At 39.0% G+C, this 21,532-nt stretch overlaps 1 protein-coding gene across 2 annotated transcripts in view; it reads left to right on the forward strand.

The window, feature by feature from the left end:
* Positions 1-21,532, forward strand: part of LOC129714148 (alpha-actinin-1-like) — a 76,740-nt gene that overhangs the window by 38,815 nt on the left and 16,393 nt on the right. The window contains exons 6-16 of one of the 2 annotated variants that reach the window (XM_055663642.1): positions 1,305-1,383; positions 1,988-2,069; positions 6,454-6,539; positions 8,807-8,899; positions 10,766-10,996; positions 13,447-13,594; positions 17,572-17,722; positions 17,983-18,091; positions 19,111-19,251; positions 19,347-19,529; positions 21,006-21,140. In XM_055663642.1, coding sequence (XP_055519617.1) covers positions 1,305-1,383; positions 1,988-2,069; positions 6,454-6,539; positions 8,807-8,899; positions 10,766-10,996; positions 13,447-13,594; positions 17,572-17,722; positions 17,983-18,091; positions 19,111-19,251; positions 19,347-19,529; positions 21,006-21,140 — 1,438 coding nt within the window. Of the gene's footprint in view, positions 1-1,304; positions 1,384-1,987; positions 2,070-6,453; positions 6,540-6,736; positions 6,823-8,806; positions 8,900-10,765; positions 10,997-13,446; positions 13,595-17,571; positions 17,723-17,982; positions 18,092-19,110; positions 19,252-19,346; positions 19,530-21,005; positions 21,141-21,532 lie in introns of both variants that reach the window. The other variant, XM_055663643.1, reaches the window with a different exon arrangement.

Genomic DNA, 21,532 nt, shown 5'->3' on the forward strand with positions numbered 1-21,532 from the left:
ATTTTGTCCTCTTAATTGTTTGGTTAAAATTTTGCATAACTTGTGGTTGAATATTTTGAATTTATTGTGGCCACTGCAAATAATTAACATGGAAACAGATAATTGTACCTATTTTCAATAGTACCAAGTGGAGCAAGAATTTAATTCTATTAAACTAATGGGTTAGATCAAAAGAAATGCTGTACCAACTAAGTTTGTGAAAGTTTGCAATTTGGCACTGTGCTTATTCTTACAATATCCCGGCATCATCCTGTACATCTCTTTATGAGCTGGTTTTAGCCTCCCATTGTCGTTTGCATTTTCCTTTTAAGATGCCATGGTCTGCCATAAATGCTTCCTTGCGAGGGCAAATTCCATTGTCAAACTTATTTTAGATTTATGGGTCCCTCATTTTTGACTTCCCATCCAAAGGAAATGGTCTTTCCATATTACTGCTCTCACCTTTCACTGTTTTTAAAACGTATAATATAAAACCTATTTGGTTTCTCAACTCCACTGGAAAGTGTCCCAGTGCTTCAAATTTTAATACTTTGTAGTTTTATTCTAATACCATTTCGTATAACAGATTTATAGCTTTAAGATAATTTCTCATTTACAATATTGTTGCTCCCTGGGCCTTAATTTCTGAAGTAAAAATATAATTAACATTGTATAATAGAGCCTTTTTGTATTAGTTACCATTCATGCAGGTTTTTTTTTCAATTTTAATGTTGCCATAATTCTGTTAAACAAAAGTGTGTGCAATCTTGCTTCTCCAGGTATAAAATACCATTCTAATACAAATTTGGACTTTTGGCATGGCCTGTCAAGATATGAACTTATTGTAAAGTTTTATGATGTATACAAAGTTAATGCAGCCTTTCTGCAAGCATACTGAGGGAATTGGGCCATTTACATCAGAGCTGTTTTGGAAAGGATCTTCCCGTGGGAGGCAGCTCTACCATAAAAGGCTAACATTTCTGTACTTGTTCCTGTTAGCTTTCAATGGGCTCTTTAGATGTGTTAGTGCAGTGCGTTGACCCAGGAGTTAATTTCATGGGACAAGTATTTCCAGAAAATGTTGAACTTAATGGAATTGCACTTAAATTATAAATAGGTTTCTGCAGTGAATGTATTCATTGAATTTATTTTTCCTTCCCTTGCACCTCAAACTACTTCTGTGACTGTAATAGCTTTAACATATCCCAAAGTACTTTTTGTAATTGCTAATGCGGAACCTTTGTAGCTGTTCGATTGAAATAAATAATGCATCTCTCCCCTTGTCTCTCTTCCCCCTTCCATTGGATTCCATTTCTGATGTCCAGTTGGAAAGATGGTCTGGCGTTCAATGCTCTCATTCACAGACACAGACCAGAACTTATTGATTACGATAAGTTGAGGAAGGTATGTAACAAATTTTACATTTTGTTACTCTTTGCATATTTCTTTGGATATTAACTTGTGGGTGTGCTCATGCTGAAGGATGTGTAATTTACTGACTATTAATCTAGCGAGCCTGGACTCGACTCTGAAGTTTTAATTACAATTCTTGAATTTATAGAAAAGTCATGGTCACAAAACTAGACACAACATGCTGGAGTAACTCAGCGGGGCCGGCAGCATCTCTGGAGCGAAGGAATGGGTGAAGTTTCGGGTCGAGCTCCTTTTTCTGAATAGGTTCTGAACCTTCTTCTGAAGAAGGGTCTCGACTTAACGTCACCCTTTCCTTCTCTCCAGAGACGCTGCCTGCCCTGAGTTGTAAACCAGAATCTGCAGTTCTTTCTGACACCTGATCACAAAACTACCGGATTATCATAAAGACTTGTTGGTTCACTAATCCCTTTCAGAGGAGGAAATCTGCCATCCTTTTATATTAGGGATACTTTTACCAATAGTTAGTATGTTTATACTTGTGTTTGATGGAAAAAAACGTTTTTGGAGGTAGCAATTTTAATTTTAATGCTTACAAGGTATGTGTTTGACCTTTTGGTTCCTCTTTTCCTGACAGGATGATCCTCTGACTAACCTGAACAATGCTTTTGAAGTGGCAGAAAAATACTTAGATATACCCAAGATGTTGGACGCAGAAGGTGAGTTATTTTATTCTGTTAACGTTAATGGAAAGAAATATACTTGGTGTTCAGTTATGAATGTTTCATTTTAAGGTTGCTAATATAGATTAATTCTCTAGCACGCTTTGCATCTTTTTGTAAAAGTTCTAGCAAACTTTTCAATTCTGATTGCATAGAATCCCTTGTTCAGAAGTAGACTGAAGTTTTTACTGTAGAAATTGATAATGTTAATTCAGCATTGAAGGTTGACAAAATTGCTGGAGAAACTCAGTGGGTGCGGCAGCATCAATGGAGCAAAGGAAATGGGAAACGTTTTGTGCCAAAACCCTTCTTTAGACTTTCGGGCCAAAACCCTCCTTGCGATCAGTCTGAAGAAAGGTTTTGGCCCGAAACGTTGCCTATTTACTTCGCTCCATAGATGCTGCCGCACCCTCTGAGTTTCTCCAGCAATTTTGTCGACCTTTGATTTTCCAGTATCTGCAGTTCCTCCTTGAACAACAATTCAGCATTGACTGGTTATTGTCGGCAAGATTTTGTAGGTTGGCCTGAATATGTGATGCTCGAGATAGCCTATTCCAGTGACCATTAGGGAGAGTCAGAAAGGGCTAGTAGTGAATAGCGTGTTAAAATGTATTTGAGAACCTTGGCTACAGCAATGCAGGCAGAAATCTTTGCTGCACAAAGGGTGCTGGGCTTGTTATTACATGGAAATCCTCCTTTCAGTGTTCCCTCTAATGAGCTCCTTAAAATAATTCACATGTGAAGATCCGGGGGGGGGGGTGGGTGGGGATCCCAATAGACTTATCTCTAATTACTTGTAGAATAATTGTTTTTTTAGGTGAACTAATAATTCTGATGGTGCAAAAAATTACCAAGTGATTTGTTTAATTAAAAGTTACATTTAAAAGTAGCTTTATCTTAACATTAGATGTTTGACAACTGTAGATCAAGAGAAGGATGCAGCATTTACACCAACAGGTGGCCAGTGTAGGCTCAGTGGGCCATAAACTTAATTCCATATTTACATTTATGGTATTTGGATTTATTTAAAGATTTGAGAAAAATTCTGGCTCAGCAGCATTTTACTTGCAGTTATTAACATCCCACCTTGGGAAATGGCTTCCAATATGCCCCATGAGGACACCTATATCATCTGACTGTTAGCTGCCCCTATGATCTTGTCATTATTTCAGGGAATCCCAGGACAGCATCTCAATGAAAGGTGGGGCCTGCAACATGGGAGATGCACTGGTGGCACAACTTGGCACTACCTGCCATGTGCTGCCTTTGTGGTGGTGGGGGAGGGTACTTTACAAAATACTATACGGATTTTAAATGCAATACAGTTACTTAAGGAGTGAAAACCTGATTGTTTTGAGTTGCACAATTGAGTGAAGTGTATTTTACAACTAAGATCTGTTAATGATGTGGAGTTTTTTTTGCTATTTGTCTCAAAGAATGCACATCCGGAAATATATGGTTTGGGTGTCCTTTAACTCCAACGCTATCTGTAGAACAGGTCAACTCCCAACGTATAACAAACCTTTAATGAGATTAAGCTATTGTTGCTCGGCTTTGCAGGAAGTGCTTAAATCCAACTTCAGTAAACTATGAACATTAGTGTAGGAAATGAATGCCATTAGGGAATGATGATGCAGATGCTTCCTTGCCAAGTGCAAAGCTAACATGTGTTGATGCAATCATCATGCGAGAAGGTTATACTTTGTTCTTAGTGGATGTAACAGTAATGTTGTAGCAAGAAAATCTTATTTGGCTGGTGAGTAGTTGTTTTCCAGTTTGTTTGTGGTATATATCTATTCCTACAGCCAAGTAAATCCAGTAGTAGTTGAAATTAATTTTGTTTTTATGCTAACTTGGCAGAAAGGGTTCAACCTAGTTTGGAAAAGAAAATGGATTCAATTGCTCCACTAATAGTCAATGGTTTTCATGAGGACACAGATGATGGGCAAGGATGAGATTTCCATGTGTGTACGCCTGACAGATAAGGATGAGAATTGGCTTGCACTTGCATTGAAGGAATTTAAGAAGGAACTCCAGATGCTGGAAAATCGAAGGTAGACAAAAGTGCTGGAGAAACTCAGCGGGTGCATCAGCATCTATGGAGCAAAGGAAATAGGCAACATTTCGGGCCGAAACGTTGCCTATTTCCTTCGCTCCATAAATGCTGCTGCACCCGCTGCTGAGTTTCTCCAGCACTTTTGTCTACCTTGCATTGAAGGAGGTTGAAGTTGCATTTGATCTCGTGCAAATCGACATTTTGAGGTACCCCTTTTCTGGATGGGATATCTGATTTTTAAGGGGCAACTAACTGTTATACGGGCTTGAAGCAGTAATTTACACTTGACATTGCTATAGCTACCTCATGGGGCACAGACAGTACTCCTGAGGGTTTTGTGTTAATTGACATTTTTAGTGGAAGAATAAAGCACTGAAAAGCACAGCACAGAAACAGGCCCCATCTACCCACAATGCCCATGCCCAACTTGATGTTAAGATAAAATAAAAATCTAATTTGCCTGCACATGATCCCTATCCCTCCATTTGGTCACATCTACCTATCCAAAAATGTCTTAAATGTACCTATTGCATCTGCCTCCAGTAACACCCTGGCAGTGCATTCCAGGCATCCGCCACTCTGTTTATGTAAAAAAAAACCAAAAAAAACTTGCCCCCCCCACATCTCCTTTAAACCGTGCCCCTTTCACTTAAAAATTATGCCCTCTAGTCTGTGACATTTCCACTCTAGGATAAAGGCTCTGACTGTCTACCCTATCTATGCCTTTCATAATTTTACATACATAATTAGGTAGTTATTGTATTGAATACAAGGGTGTTGAGCGTAGTATTATTTTAGACTTCCTTCATAATGTTCTGTTATCCCAACATCTTGCAATTTCAAACCACATTTCCTGTTTTGGTTTTTAAAATCTTTCATCTATATTGCCAAAGTAACGAATATTTTACTTGCAGCAAAGGATCCCAATCTTTTGTCAGTGAAATTGCAACGAGTGTTCACTGGGGCATGAATGAGCCAAGTACATAATTTGAATATTTCCATAACATGACAACATTTGCGAATGCAATCACATTAGGGCATTAGTAGCCATCTGTCTGAGGCAAACAAATGTCTTGAGACCCAAGATTGAGACCGATGAATACAAATAAAAATTAAATTTGGGTGGAAAGGCCTGAAGGGTAGTGTTCTTGGGGCTGTTTGCTGTCGTTCAGTGGAATTGATGTTCTAATGTGTTTGATTATTCTCATTTGATTTTGTGATGCAATTCATTTGTTTCACCCCTGTAATATCCGATCACCAGATTAGCAAATAATGCATGTTAATTTCCACACTTTTTTCAGTTTGTATATTTGGCAAGACTGCTGAAATGTGTTTCTAGATGATTCCGTTCAAAACTTGGGAGTGCTGGTTTTATGTAGACCTGAAAATCCAACAGAAACCTGGTAATCTGATGTTAAAGCAATGATTGAAGCTGCAGGTGTGGCCACATCTGTGGAAAGGCAGTCAACACTTCTTTGTTAGAATTGGGACAGAGCAAGCAAGAGAAGTAGCAGAGAAGGTGGAAACTTAGCCTCGACCTTTTAGAGGTTCTCCATTTATCATTTCCGTCCCTTCCCCACTTGTCTTCAACTTAACAATAAACAGTTTTTTCCGCTTACATAGTTCTGGCAAAGGTCTGTGACCTGAAATGTGTGTTTAGTACTTACATTTTTTTTTTAAACCTCCAACCGATGTTTAATTGGATACTGATTTTTAATTGGATACATTTAACAGTTTACTATTGATATGCATCAGCAGATTTACTTGATTGTACTAAATACTGTGCACCAGCGTTATTCACGTATTTTATTTGGACTGATTTTGTAGCCAGAATCTATACTTCTGGAGGCTTTGCAGGATAGAATAAACAAACCTTGTTTAATGAAGATTTCCATTTAAATTTCTGTAGAAATGGCTGAAGAAGGCAAATTGGCACACTTTAGTCCGGTCTTTTGCACAGTATTTACTGACGACCATAATATTAATCATTGACCTTTAGTGTGTGTTCTGAAATATTAATGTCAATCAATTTCTGGTTAGGGATCTAATTTTTCCCATGGATGGTTATGTTTGAGTATCTGACTCATGGTGATTACTTTTTCTGATGGTGAGAAACAGCTATTATAACTCGTGTGCAGCTCCAATGGATTTGCGGTAGAAAGTTGTAAGTGTGCTGCACCGCTTTGCTTTTTGAACTTAAGTTAACTGTCTTAATGACAACATTGTACATTTGGGTTTGATTGGTCCATGGATATAAGCACAAGTATTTAATGATAAAGATTGGGATGTTGATTAGAAGCTTCTAATATTTTTGTTTACCCGCAGACATTGTGAATACAGCCCGTCCTGATGAGAAGGCTATAATGACCTATGTCTCCTGCTTCTACCATGCCTTTTCAGGAGCACAGAAGGTACCATGTCATCAAGGATCCACTTCTTGCTGCAGCACTGATCTTATGCTTCTCTTTCAGCTGTCCTTCAGATTTTTATTTTCTTTGTTCTAGGCATGATGCTGCACCTCTGCTCTTGCATACCGTACGATAAGAGTACTTGTTTTTCTGCTTATGGCATGATGCGACCTTACTCTGCTAACTTTCTTTCTGCACAGATATTGTAGGCACTCTCAGGCCAGATGAAAAGGCTATAATGACTTACGTTTCATGCTACTACCATGCCTTCTCAGGTGCTCAAAAGGTGAGCTCTTGACTCATGCAAACATTCTATCCTCTTGTGTGCTTTTGGTCTTCTGTGTGGTGCTTACCTCTTGTAGGGTGGTGAACGTTCTAGATCCATTTGTATAATGTGCACAGGCACTTTCTGTAGGATAATGAGTGTCATTTTTTTAAAGGTACATAGTGTGTGCATATATATTATATATTCAAAATAAGCATGCTCTTGTCATATGCAAATGAACTACCCTGAATCCATAATATTTGATTCTGAACAAGGCCCTTGGACTACCTCTGGTCAATCCTTGTTCTCTGTTCCCACTTACTATACCCCTTCCCTTTGTGCAGCAATACATCTGAATTTAGTGATATTGTCTGCATATCCTTCCGAGCAACTATACTGTTCTGTTGAAATCTACTTTTGCTACTAATTTCAAAACTTCGTTTAAAGTCCCAGTATTAGAATTTTCATCATATATTTGGATGTCTGGAAATGTATTATTTTCGCATGTTCAGGATTAAAATTCCCAATAATGCCAGAAAACTAAAGTTGTGAAGAGGACATTTTATGACCTAAAACACCAAAATGCTAAATGTCTCCTTTGTTAGAAAGGTGGAATGTTAGGGGGAGAAGAATTCTAGCATTGTGCTATGTCTAGTCTTCACACCATTTGTCGTTTGGGTCTTATCTCAGTAATGACAAGGGTGGTTAGGTCCATAGTAAATATAAATATGTATAAAAGTGGTCTTATTTATTTGCTGGCCTTCAATGTAATTCTGCAAACTGACATTGTCAGGTTGATTAGCGACAATTTGAAGAGAAAATGATGCAAAGTCAAAGTTTTAAACCTAATCTATAATCCATAAAACAACCCCCGAAAAATTACACTAAATGTACAGTGCAATTTGCATACATTTAATATTCCTTTATTATAAAATAACCTCATGAACTTGTTCTCAACTGTCAACCATTGCTGTCTCTTTTTTTCCCCTCTTATGTAGACCATTTGTTTCCATCAATGGTGACCAGCTCTCATCTGCATTTGTTCTGCCAATGTATATTTTTTGCTGTGTAACAGGTATAAAAGCCTCCCTTTCCTGTTGTCTCTTGGCAATGAATGGTTTGCCACTGACACTGTTTGTGCTTTTTGGAGCAATATGCTTTCTCTCACACATCACTTCATCGTCACTCTCTTAACTTGGTAATTTAAAGGTTGTGATATAGTTTGCTGCATGTATCAGTGCGAACAGGTGTACAATGAAAGACTTTTTCTTCCTTTAGTGATTCTTTACTAATTCATTCTGCAAAAGTGAGTTGACAAAGCAGTCAATCCGTTGAATGTAGATGAAGGCACTGGCACTTGGAAGCCGAATCCTTGGGGCAAGGGTACATGCTTCGGTGTGGCACACTAGCTTGCTTTCACATTCTTTGCAAATCCCATACAGTACAGATGGATTACAAAATTGCTTGAAATAGAATACTAATAGGCATTTTTTAAAGTTGAGTGCTGCATCAGCATGCTGCCATGTTGCTCGTGTTAGTTTGAGGTGGGTCAGGTGAGTGGCATTTCTGCACTAATCTGGTTGTAGTGATGCATGCTTATATTTCTGACCAAAACCCACAATTGCCAGTCTTTGTCCTTAAGGGGGGGGGGGGGGGGAGAGGATAAAGCCTTTTGGGGAGACTCAGATCTTTAGATAAATCTAAACTTTGTTTACTTACTTGCATTTCAAATCACCCATTTTGTCTCTTGAACCAATCTTTGCTTAAATGACACTCATTTGTGAAGCTTAATCTAAGCTGGATATATTGTGAACATCATGACCTGCAGAGTGGCAATTTTATTTGAGATGTTTGCTCTTGGAATTGAAAGGTAATTTTAAAAACTTTAATAATGACATTTTAATATTGTGCCAAAACAATCCCATAAATCTGCCTGAACTTTGCATAACTTTTTCCATAACATTTTAAGTGCTGCAATTTCTAACCATGTATTTGTTCCCAATAGGCGGAGACTGCGGCCAATAGGATCTGCAAAGTTCTGGCAGTTAATCAAGAGAATGAACACCTTATGGAAGATTATGAAAAGTTGGCGAGTGATGTATGTATTTTGCACGAGTGCAGTAAATTTTTTAAATTGCTGAATGACTTGCAGTGAGTATAGTCTAGAAGAATCGGTAGACACAAAATGCAGGAGCAACTCAGCGGGACAGGCAGCATCTCTGGGGAGAAGGAATGGGTGATGCTTCGGGTTGATACCCTTCCGTCTAAAAGAATGCATTTGTTTAAAAACTATTACAATTTGTGGATGGTCATCAAACCGAAAACAAATGTGAGTAGCCAGTAGTCTTAAATTTCTTAACAATAACTGAACACATCTGTGGATTAGTTTTGGGGTTTGTTCCATCAAAAGGCTTTTTGCAAATCAGCCGATTATTATACTTTGGCATGATCATCAAACTGTTTGGCCAGATAGCTCATTTGTGCGATGGATTTGTGGAACAATAAGACAGCTGAACTGTCATTTTGGCTGATCATCATTCGTGCCTGTTCAGAATTACTGAGCTCCACATTCTACAAGGGATGATGCCCATTTTGGATTCTATGACTTTGTTGATGTTTAGTTCCCAGTTTATCTCATTACCATTAGAAGGTGCTTATTCAGGAAAAAATGACCGATGAATGTACAATTTTACAGATATATTTGTAGAGATCTTTAATTAAATGTGCAGGGAAGGAGATGGAAGTTCATTCATGATTTTGTTCTACATGCGACTAATGTGGTTGACTTTTAAATGCTCCTTAAATGACTTATGGCACTTTGTTCAGAGAAAATTGGGGATGAGTTGTAAATGCTGGCCTTGGCAGTGACACACCTTGAAGAATCAATGGATTTAAACAATGTATAAATATAATAAACTCTCTTGCAAATTCTAGGAAGATATAATTCAATGGTGAGGACATCCTGGAGCTCTAAGTTCCATTAGGATTATAGAGGACAATGTCATGCCCCCTAACAATTTCTGATTTGTAAATGGTAATAACCTTTACAACCTGTATATTCGTGAGAAATGCTTGTAAAATTGTATTTCACGTTTCCTAGAATTGGGGGTTCCAATAATTTAGGGAATAACAAATGTATTTAAATTCTGGAAATTGAACAGTATTAAAACCGCAATCCTGAGGTTTTGTATTTTGACAAATTTCCGTTGGTCCATTTATCCTTCATGGGCTGCTCTTGCTGGCAAAGCCAACATTTATTAGTCTAATAGTCCTTGAACTGAGTGACTAGGTGTCCATTTCAGAGGGTTTTTAAAAGTTAATCCAAGTGAGGCACATGTGCCAATCCAGCTCAGGATAGTAGATTTTCTTCCCTTGAAGGAATTTTATTTAAAGAAAGTGTTGTCATTTATTGGTAGTTTCATAATTGCCATTACTGATGCTAATTTCTTTTTCAATTCTGTTTGAGTGTATTTAAATTCCCGAGCTACTGTGAGATTTGAGATCAACATTTAATTTGTTGTCCTGTAACAACTGGTTCTTATCCTAATAAAAAATGGCCACTGTTTTGGAATTATAACAGTGCTACCTTAAGAACCAGTTGCTACAAGACTACAAACCAAATATTTAGCTCGAATCTCTCATTGGTGTTGCAATTTAAAAAAAACTTAAAATATATATTTTAGATGTTTCTTTAAATGAGGCTAAATAGGCCAAGGAGGTGTGGTGACATGCTGACTAACATGTGACATGTACTGGGGGAAGTGAATAGCAGTCATCACAGTGTTTGCTGTTTAAAATCGGTGTTAATTTTGGTGCAATTTTGGTACTGTGGGTAAATATTGTAGGGAATTTTAGTAAACAATGAAGTATGTGCCTTTTCAATAGATTTCTTGCTCTCAAAAGCATTTCTAAGCTTTAAAAAAATTGTGATCACCTTTTGTATTTTGTGGTGTTTTGTTTCCAGTTGTTGGAATGGATTCGCCAAACCAAACCCTGGCTTGAGAACAGGGAACCTGAGAAAACCATGCAAGCTATGCAGCAAAAACTGGAAGACTTCCGTGATTATCGGCGTGTCCACAAGCCACCAAAGGTACAAGAGAAGTGTCAGCTTGAGATCAACTTCAACACCCTTCAGACCAAACTCCGCCTCAGCAACCGTCCAGCGTTTATGCCTTCTGAAGGGAAAATGATCTCGGTAAGAAACATTTAACTTTTAATCCATTGCCACAGTTGAGTTGGAATTGGAAAATTGTATCTGACGTTTATCGCATAAACTCTATACACTTTAGCTTCTTTACCTTCTGCTTCCCTTCACTTCCCCAGGCTAACTGCAAAGATTTAATTTTCTCACAGTTGCACACTGAACTACAATCCCGCACGTCCTGCTTATATTTGGATACACCATTGAAGTTGTGTTTTCCTGTTAGAGGACTATTAGTAGCTTCCTGGTTGAAATCTATTAACCTAAAATTGGTTGAGAATCAAACGGGGAACACATTTTGTATGTGGAGCAATACTATGTTTTCCCCGTGAGAATTAATTAACACCAGTGGTTTTCATACTTTACGCCAGTAATGTTCCATTCACTTTGAGACTTACATTTCCTGCCTTCCTTCCTCTAATGGGCCTTGAAGTGTGACTGGCATTCCCACAGTGTTTGAATTCCATGATTTAGGCCTGATGGTGACTAAATGGTGAGCAAGATTCCAATCCCCAAGATAATATAATACTGCGAGTGTCCTGTAGAAGATGGTGTTTCCATGCTTTTCTGCTCTTGTTAGAGATAGAGTGTCGGCGAGATGCTGCTGTGCATTTTAAATTGAAAGAACGATTTTCTCGTAGCAGTAGAATCCATTGACATTACAATTGAAATCCATGGGATATAAATTTGGTTGTTTTGTTTTAATGGGACCTGTTGAATGGAGATTGATAGGAAGGTGGTGTGGAATGGTGAGTTCACTGTGACTGTTGGTGAGGGAAGTGCATAGTGGATGTGAAATATCGCTTGTGTGGCTGCATCTGTACTCGTCCAGTGTAATTTGTCCATTTTGTAGATAGTGGGAACACTGTGTCACTTGCAGTAGGTTACCCAGTGTACCATCTGATCTTATTCCCATTGTCCCAATGTGACTAGTGTTAGGTTTCTGGTCATAGCAACTCCCAGGCAACTAAGGGTGGGAATTTGATGATGGAATTAATGTCCAGTGTAGAGGATTAAATACTCCAGTTGGAGATGGTCAGTACTTTGCACTGGTGTAGCAAGATATGCAACAACAAACTCAATGCCAAAGTATTTTTGGACTTTTTCTGCACAAGAAGTAAAGTAGCCAAAAGTGGATAGTTTATATTCTTTGGTCTTGAACCAACCAACAATGTTTTGTTTTCCTTTTTTGTTGCACAATCTAAAGTTGTTTGCTTGACATTCCCTCGGCATCCGTGGAGGGAATGGACAAACAGCTTCAGTTTTGGGTCGGGTCCCTTCTTCAGACTCCGCTCCTGACCTGAAATGCAGTCTAAAGAAGGATCCCAACCTGAAATGGCCACCTGGCCATTCCCTCCACAGATGCAGCCTGATCTGCTGAGTTCCTTCAGCACTGTTCATTGTTCAAGATTGTAGCATCTGCAGTCTTTTGTTTCAGCATTAAGAAATGGCTGCCCTAATACCTGTGTTAAAGTTAGGATTGGTGTGTTTCTGTTTGGGGAAGGAATTGGAGGAAGTAGAGGTGCTTGATTATGGGAATAGTTTTGTAGAAAAATATCCTTCAATGTTCATAATGTGAAGGGAGTGTGGTGTGGGGGAATGCAGGCCACTGTTGGCATCAAAACAAATATTTACAAACTGAACAAGTTGCCTCTTTAGTTTATTGGATCTTGATGTGCATGAAATAGCCACTCTATTCACAAGCTTCAAGTACTTTAATTTTAATTCCGTGAATGAATACCATGGGTGTTCAGTGGAAATTGTTGGAGAAGCGATAAAGGATCATCTCGTTCGGATAGGATGCAACGGTAGACCCGGGTTTGATCCCGACTATTGGTGCTGTCTGTAGGGAGTTTGTACGTTCTCCCTGTGACCACGTGGGTTTTCTACTGAGATCTTCGGTTTCCTCCCACACCCCAAGACGTTCAGGTTTGTAGATAAATTGGCTTGGTACAAGTGTAAATTGCCCCTAGTGTGTAGGATAGTGTTAATGTGTGGTGGTTGGTGCGAACTCAGTGCTCCGAAAGGCCTGTTTCCGTATTGTATCTCTAAACTAAACTAAGAAGCTTTTCACTGTACCTCGGTATTAATGCATCAAGTGTTGCTTGATGCATTAATACTTGAAGTTGCAAAAGGCAATTGTTCACTAATTATGGCCATCAGTTCATCCATAACAAATCCAAACAAATGGTGGCAACCTGTATCGGTGGACTGCTTTAGAAACGCTAGTCTGTAGGCCCAGGTTCTTCCGGAGTCTGCTAGTTGTTGGAATAAGCAGTTCATGTCAAACATTTCCTGAAGGAACTCTCTCATTTATATTTTAAATTGCTTGCTTGTATGTGCATTATAAATTCTTTTTAATTGGATAATACTGTGCAAATTTTTATGACAATGCTTCATTCCCATTAGGCTTCTGTGGAATAATATCTTTTGGTTGTGTATAGGATATTAATAATGCATGGCAAGGTCTGGAGCAGGCAGAGAAAGGGTACGAGGAATGGCTGCTGAACGAGATCAGGAGGCTGGAAAGACTTGATCATCTGGCAGAAAAATTCAGGCAGAAAGCTTCCATCCACGAAGATTGGACCACAGGTAATGTTCCAATTTTATAATTGTGTATATATAGCATTCTAAATTTAGGATGATCATCTAGTGCGAAGTTTAAAATCATGGCATTAATCAAAAGCTACTTGGCTACCAATTGATAAACAAAAAATAGATTAAACTATGAATTTTGTTACTGCAAGCCAACCTTTTTTGTCAACCCTTAGTAATAACATATCTGACATTTGGAGCTCAAACCTTCTTTCCTCTCAGCAAGGACCCATAATCAAGTTATCCAGAAGCTGTTTCGTTTTGTTCAATGCTCCCAGCTGCTGAATAATAAATACTGCAATTATCAATGTACCAATTCCTGATGTTGCATCCAAACCACCTGACGAGTGCTGTATACGTGAAATCTGCACAACTGGTCTCAGACTAATGTAACTCGAGATTTCCATGGGAACAAGTGAATAAAATTTGAGGGAAGTCGATCAGAAAAACCCATTATTTATTTAATTACCTCTGTATTCCACAATGGAAATTTGTAATAGAAAAAAAATCACGTGCCCTTTAGCCCACTGAGTCTGCACCGACCAACGATTCATCCTATGTACCAGGGATGATTTACAGAAGCAAATTAACCGACAAACCTGCACGTCTTTGGAATGTTGGAGGATGCCGGAGCACCCTTAGAAAACAAGTTTGGTCACGGGAGAACGTATAAACTCCATGCAGGCAGCACCCATAGTCAGGATCAATCCTGGGTAGAGTCTTGAGTGTACTGCTGCTGTTAATATCTAATGACATCTGACTCCGAAACTTGTTGTTCTATATATATCCTCAAACTCAACTTTGAAATTTCTATAGTTTAGATGTTCAAAGTTTTATTTGGTGGCTTAATGTTTAAGATTCCTTCTCTATTCAGTCTTTTGTGCTCTATAAAATGTTTAAAGAAATCTGGTAAAACATGTTCTTTTCTGGCTTGCTGTCGGATTTGCTGCTTGGCTTGCTTAATGAGATGTCTCGCTGGATATCAGAGACACCCTCCCCCCTTCAACCAGTCCCACAAAAGAACTAGTGATTTGAAAGCAACTAATGTTGGACAAAGGGAGATCCCTAAAAGATTGAAACTTTATTTGGGCTGCTACCATTGAGGTCGACAAGTACTATTGTTTTTTATTGACGGCAAATTTTAGGCATGGGGATTTTCTAAGTCCACTGAATACCCTGCTAAGTTGTCTCCTTAAGAAATGCTTTTTTTAAAAAAAATATGGTGCAGCATATTGAGGCTGGCTGAAGGATTCCTCCAAGCTTGTTGCCAGATGTTGTAAGATTGAATTAGCAGATGCTTATTAACCTTGAGGTGCTTCAGTTCTTGTGTGTATTTTTGTTTCTGGCGAGGTTTGGCTTGAATACCAGCACAGCTCTTTTCTTCTCTCTCAATCACACCTACCTCATGCACAAAACTTCAAAAGGAAAAGGCTTGAAACTTGTGTCTCTCTCATTATTTTAATTAAAATATTAAAACAAAATGAAACTCTTCATTTTGATCAACTTGAGGGAGGAAAGGAGAAATTATTTGTCTCCCCCTTGCAGTATCCAGTCAGGCAACACTTGGGTGAGTTAATGTGTATTTGGATTAGATGTTTGAACAAGAGTGGAAATTCTGAGTTAACCACAGTATTTTTATGTACCTTGACTCTCTCAGCATGATGAAGCAAACACACAGTGCTCTCTCTACATTCAATTATCTAGGCAAAAATATTAAGTTTGATGTTTGAATTGGCTTGTGGATTCAACATAAGACTTGTACGGGTAGATATTTTGTTGCTGGAACAAAAAGAATGGGTACCATGAGCGACTGCAGTTATCCAGAAGTTCCAGGAAAAAGTCAACATTAATTTTTCAATGGCTAGTCTAACAAAAATCCATTTACTTGCAAATCAGTGAGTGGGGGAAGGTAAAGATAAAGTGGCCTGCAGCCACGCTACTTAATTGTTTTCTGTGCATTAGTCCAGTGACTTCCATTTTAAATGAGAAATTAACGATAAAAATATGCTTTTCCCTATCCCAAATAGCTCCATCAGCTGTTCTGTTTAAGGAGTTGTGCCCAGCCAGAAGCCCCATAAAACTTGCTCAAATCTGAAGTTTTGGGTTCAAATCTCGTTCGAGGCTCAAGCACACTCCAGCCAAAACACCGAAGGGGTGCTGTGTTGTAGGAGAAACCATCTCTTGGAAGAGGGATTAGTTTGGTTTCTTATTGTGTACCAAGAATTCCATCCAAGAAGATCGTACCATAAGTACATACATCAAGGTAATGCAAACGAGGAATTTATGCGATGTATAGTGTTCCAGCTACAGAAAAAGTGCAGATGAAGAAAGTGCAAGGGCTGCAATAAAGTAGTTTTGGAGATCAATAATTCATCATAGCTTGTCTGAATACTTGTCAGAGGGGGAGAAGAGTATCACTGTGATGGGAACTGTCCTTGATTACGTTGGTTGCTCTTAGGAGGCAATGAGAATTAAGGGAGGAGTCAGTGAAGGGTAGGCTGATCTGTATGATGGACCAGGCAGCATTTGCAATGCTGCAATTTCATGTAGTCTAGGGCAGAGTATTTGCTATATCAAGCTATGTAGCATTTGCATAGGATATTTGTTATGGTGTATCAGTAAAATTTAGTAAGACTCGTTGGATACATGCTGAATTTTCTCAGCCTTTTGAGAAAGAGACATTGGTGTGCTTGACCGTAGTGTTATGTGGTTGAACCAGGACAAATTGTTGATATTTATACCCAGGAATTGAAGCACCAGATAGTTTCCAGCCCCGCACCATGCAGACTGGGGTGTGTACTCTACCCTGCTTGCTGAAGTTGTTGACCTGCTCTTTGGTTTTGCGACATTGCGGGTTGTTGAATTGACACCATGCCATTAAACTCTCCACTCCTTCCTGAACTTCATCTTGTTGTTTTGTGAGATCCAGCCCACAGCAATGGTGTCATCTGCAAACTTGTACATGACGTTGGAGTTCAATTTGTCAACAAAGTAGTAGGAGTGTGGGGGGAATATACCAAGAGGCTGAGAGGGCAAATGGGGATTTGCTAGAGGTGTCATCTGCTGATTGCAGTCTATGGGTCAGGATAAATGATTGATCTGCTTGCAGAAATGTGTGCTGAGTCCATGGCACTGGAGTTGAAACATTTGGTTGGAATTGAGGTGTGCAAGTCAGAGCTATGGACAATAAACAGGAGTCTGGTGTCCAATATCCAGATATTTCAGGGATGAGTAAAGGGCCAGGGAGATGCATCCACAATCACTAATAATTTACAACAGTTCAGTGCTCTCCCCAGGGACATGATTAAGGACCATGTGTATAACTTTACAAGTGAATGTATGGTTGAGCTGTTACACCATTTAATAATTCACGCAACCTCGGAAATGGACCTTCTCATTAATTTCCATGTCTGAGGTGATTGTACCCATGAAGTTTTGCTCTAATTAATAAAAGATTGTCATCAAAACAATTCCTTAGTTATTTTCCAGGCACAAGTGGGTGGAAATGTGAATAGCAGACTATTTGAGATGGATTGAATATTCACCAGCAATGTGATAATGGCCAGGTCTTTTTTAGTAGAATATTGCTAAGGACAAACACCATGCTCCTTTTAGAGATAGTGTGTGTTTTTATCCTTCTGCCTTTTGAGTGAGCTGGACCTTGAGGTACACTTTGCTACAAAAGATGCCACCTATGACACCAGCACTCCTTCACTGCTGCAACTGTACTACCAGCATTGCATTTTGTGGCATCTCTAATAGGATTTGAACCCAGAACCTCAGATTTAAGCAAAGTATCCAACTGAGCCAAAGCTCAAACCTGACCAGCATCATCGCTTGGCTGGTAGACACAAAATGCTGGAGTAACTCAGCGGGTGAGGCAGCATCTAAGGAGAGAAGGAATTGGCGACGTTTCGGGTCGCTTGGCTCTTGGATGGTAATGCAAATTTTATCCTTGCTGCCTGTTCCTACAGATAAAGAAGTAATGTTGACACAAAAAGACTATGAAACGGCAGCACTGGCTGACATCAAGGCCTTGCTCAAGAAACACGAAGCGTTTGAGAGTGATCTGGCAGCACACCAAGACAGAGTGGAGCAGATCGCTGCCATCGCACAAGAGCTCAAGTATGTACAATAATATGATTGTTTGCACCAACCAGACTGCCATTCAACATTAAAGGCCAGGTTTTATAACTGATCCCACTGTTTCAATGTTTCTGCAGTCAGAAATTTACAAACCATTATTATACTCTAATGAATAAGAACAAATAAGAATATTTCCTCTAATGCAAGTTGAAACATCTAATCAAATATTTGAAGTGAAATATTCTGAATCCTGTGGTGGCCTAGCTCAATTTTTTTAATTTGTAATTTGTTTTCTGCAGTGATTTGGATTATTATGACTCTCCCAATGTAAACGCTCGCTGCCAGACGATTTGTGACCATTGGGACACTCTGGGCTCTTTAACACAGAGTAGGAGGGATGCCCTGGAGGTGAGACCAAAACTGCTGTTTTATTTTGTGGTGAAATTCGTGTGTTTAATTTATCCATATCTCTAACCGTAGTCAGAATTTTAAACCCAGGTGACCTTGGGATATTAATGGGAAAATGCTTTGCTTAATTCAATGTTGTATGTGAGATGAGGTGCAGTGTTTAGTGATCATGTGTCTGAGTTGATTCTTTAATTTGTTGGCAGTGTTTCAGATTCTATATTCATTTTGATTTAACTTGTATTTTGGTTTCCATTTTTGATACAATTTTTGATACATTTTTGATTTTGAAAAAGTTTTTGATGCATTTAGAAATAGAATGCCCGAGTGATTCGCTTTCCTCCCTTCCTGATGGCTATTGAGGTAATTTTGACTCAGTCCAGCTAAGATTCATATCGGCCCCGCTTCAAATCTCATTTTCTGGTCTCTGTACCCTTACTCCCTTATGATTATAGTTACTGTAATTGTCTTATGAAAAGTTGTTTCAATTCATGGGTGCACTCGAGTAGAACCAGACTAGAACTAGACTTGTCAACTAGCTTTCCATCAGTGCGTTGGCCTAATTAGCATGTCATGGATTTGAAACTATGAACAATCTTCCAGAAATTTTTGAGCATGCCGATTTTTACGTCAAGAAATCAGATTGAACAAATGCAATGTGTTTGCAGAAAGCATGTGTTAGATTTTGAGACCATTCTAAGATGCATGCTTTGAAGGAATTAAATAGTAGCTGCTGTTTTGTACACTACAAGGAAAGTGTAGAAAATCCATTACATTGCAAAATTAGGAACAAAGCTTGGCTACATAATTGTCTGGTTCTTATGGTTGAGTTCTAACTGATTTAGTGATGTTATTGCAAAACACCAACCTTTGAATTCCAGCAGAATTTCTTTGCTAAGCCCGTCTTATTTGATAACCATTCATTTGGTGCTCATGAGAGCAGAGGTGGCTAAAGGCTAAATTTGTGCTCTATTTGACTGCTGCTTCCTAAATGAGCCTTTATTTTTAAATTGATTTAACAGAGGACTGAAAAACTGCAGGAAACAATTGACCAGCTGTATCTGGAATATGCTAAAAGAGCTGCACCTTTCAACAATTGGATGGAGGGCGCGATGGAAGACCTGCAGGATATGTTTATTGTCCATACTACTGAGGAGATTCAGGTACAATTTGAGTACAATACATGGAATAAAGTTCTTACAGTGAATTAAAGCTACTTTCCCTGTTCTCATTGGTTTCTTCCCTCTGCTTTCTGCAGGGTCTCATTGCAGCTCATGAACAATTCAAAGCAACATTACCAGATGCTGATAAAGAGCGGGAAGCAATTCTGGGCATCCACAATGAAATGATGAAAATTGCTCAGTCTTATGACATTAAGCTCTCTGGTGTAAATCCATACACATCCATTACCTCGCAGAGTATTAATGATAAATGGAATAATGTAAGAGACTGCTGAAGACCATCAGAATCTAAAATGCATTTACAGATGATTTTTGTACACAGTACTATTCGTATTAAGATGTGGGGAAGTATTACTCCATATCTGATGGCTTTCTATAGTAAATGTAATTTAATATATAGGGAACTGGATGTGGCATGCCAAGTTCACAAGAACATGTGGGTCCAATTGAAAATTAGTTGATTAAAATATTGGGTTCAAATACTGTGCTGAAATTGAAAACTTGCTATAGTTTTCCTCTTTCATGCAGCTAATGTCTGATTTGAGCTGTGCGACTTTCAAACCTAGCAAACAAATGTCATAAACGTTACTCAAAATATTCCTTATGACCTGGGAGGAGGTCCATTCAGCTGTTGAATCTGTGGGCTCACAAAGCAATTCCAATCCCCACTAATTTTCCTAATAACTCTTGAACACTGGAGTAAACTCCCCCAGCTTCTGCCACATAACTATACATCAATGGTAATTTATAGTGACCAATTAACCCAGTGTTTCACATAACTTTTGGGATGCAGGGGGAAATTGGAGCATCCAGAGGAAACCCATGCTGTCACAGCAAGAATATACAAATTCCACATAGGTTGGGATTGAACTGGTGGCTAGTGCTGCGGGCAGGTGCCACAGCCACCTCAAGGGAAGGGAGGGGGTGGTGTTGGGGATCTGTTTCTGTGGTATGGGATGCTGAGGAGAAGACAATTTGGCTCATCGAGTCGCGGCTGCCTCTCGGAGCAATATCATTCTCCCACTTATTTCCTCGTAACCTATTTTTAATCTGACCACCAACACTCCCTGATTTTTTTTTTTCTTCCACCAACCCACATTATCGTTACAGAAGCCATTTTACCAAGAAATCAGCACATCTTTGGGACATGGAAGAAAAGCAATGTGGTCGTGGAACTTGCATAATAAAACTTACGTTGGGGGGGACCTCCATGAGGGGAGGGGAAGAACAAAGGATAATAGGGGGGGGGAACAAAGGATAATGGGGACCATGCATGGGGGTACCGTTGGGGGGAGTAGGGGGACAAAAGGGGGAGCCGGCGTGCTTTGTGACTGTCAGCACCGTAGGTGGCTGCTATTTGTATACATTGTGTATGCAAGCAAAGAATTTCAATGTGCCTAGTCACATGTGACAATGAAGTATTCCTATTTCTTCCTTCCATATGGGTCAGGAACTGTGACAACGAAATGCATCAGGGACTATGAGGCAGTAGTTCTACATAAAAAGCCACTGTGCTGTTTCAAATAATTCTAAACTTGGGAAATTAATGTACTTAAGATTAATTGTCTTAAGTCAACATACTATTAACACCAGAAGATATGTCACAATGAACACTCATTGAGGTGATCAAAAGAAGCTGCAAGTGGGTGGTGGTGGGGCCTTGAAAGACCTGGAAAAATGTCTAAGCCATTGAGCATAAACTTTGATGACCTGAATGTTTGTGTCTGTGCTTCTAGGTCCAGCAGTTGGTGCCAGCAAGAGACCAAGCCTTGCAAGCAGAATTTAACAAACAGCAGTCCAATGAAAACTTGCGCGAGCAGTTTGCAAATGCAGCCAACGTTGTTGGTCCCTGGATTCAGACCAAGATGAAGGTTGGCAAACTTTAACATGTAGAACTGGTTTTGAGGATAGTTTCTCCAAGTTCAAACAAAAATGTTCTACCTCCACACTCCAGCTATTAAATTCCACTGTAATTAGCTACAAAGTTAATGCAGTTTACTTGTTATTTGAAAGCTTTAATCAACTAAATAGTTCTTGTCATCCTTTCTATTTTAACCTATTGTATCCAATTTTAGTTTAAGACGGTGGCTGGTGAAATATGTAGTCTCGTGGTTATGGGATTGAATTAGTGTTCTGGGGAGTGGAGATATGGTGTGTCGAGCTTCAATTTGACAGGCCTTGTAATTTTATTAACTGCACCCAAGATAGTTTTACAGGAAATTTTGACACTATAAGGAAAGGAAGTGATCACCTGTACTTGGCC

The sequence above is a fragment of the Leucoraja erinacea genome, chromosome 38 (genome assembly GCF_028641065.1).
Source record: "Leucoraja erinacea ecotype New England chromosome 38, Leri_hhj_1, whole genome shotgun sequence".
Classification (NCBI taxonomy): domain Eukaryota; kingdom Metazoa; phylum Chordata; class Chondrichthyes; order Rajiformes; family Rajidae; genus Leucoraja; species Leucoraja erinaceus.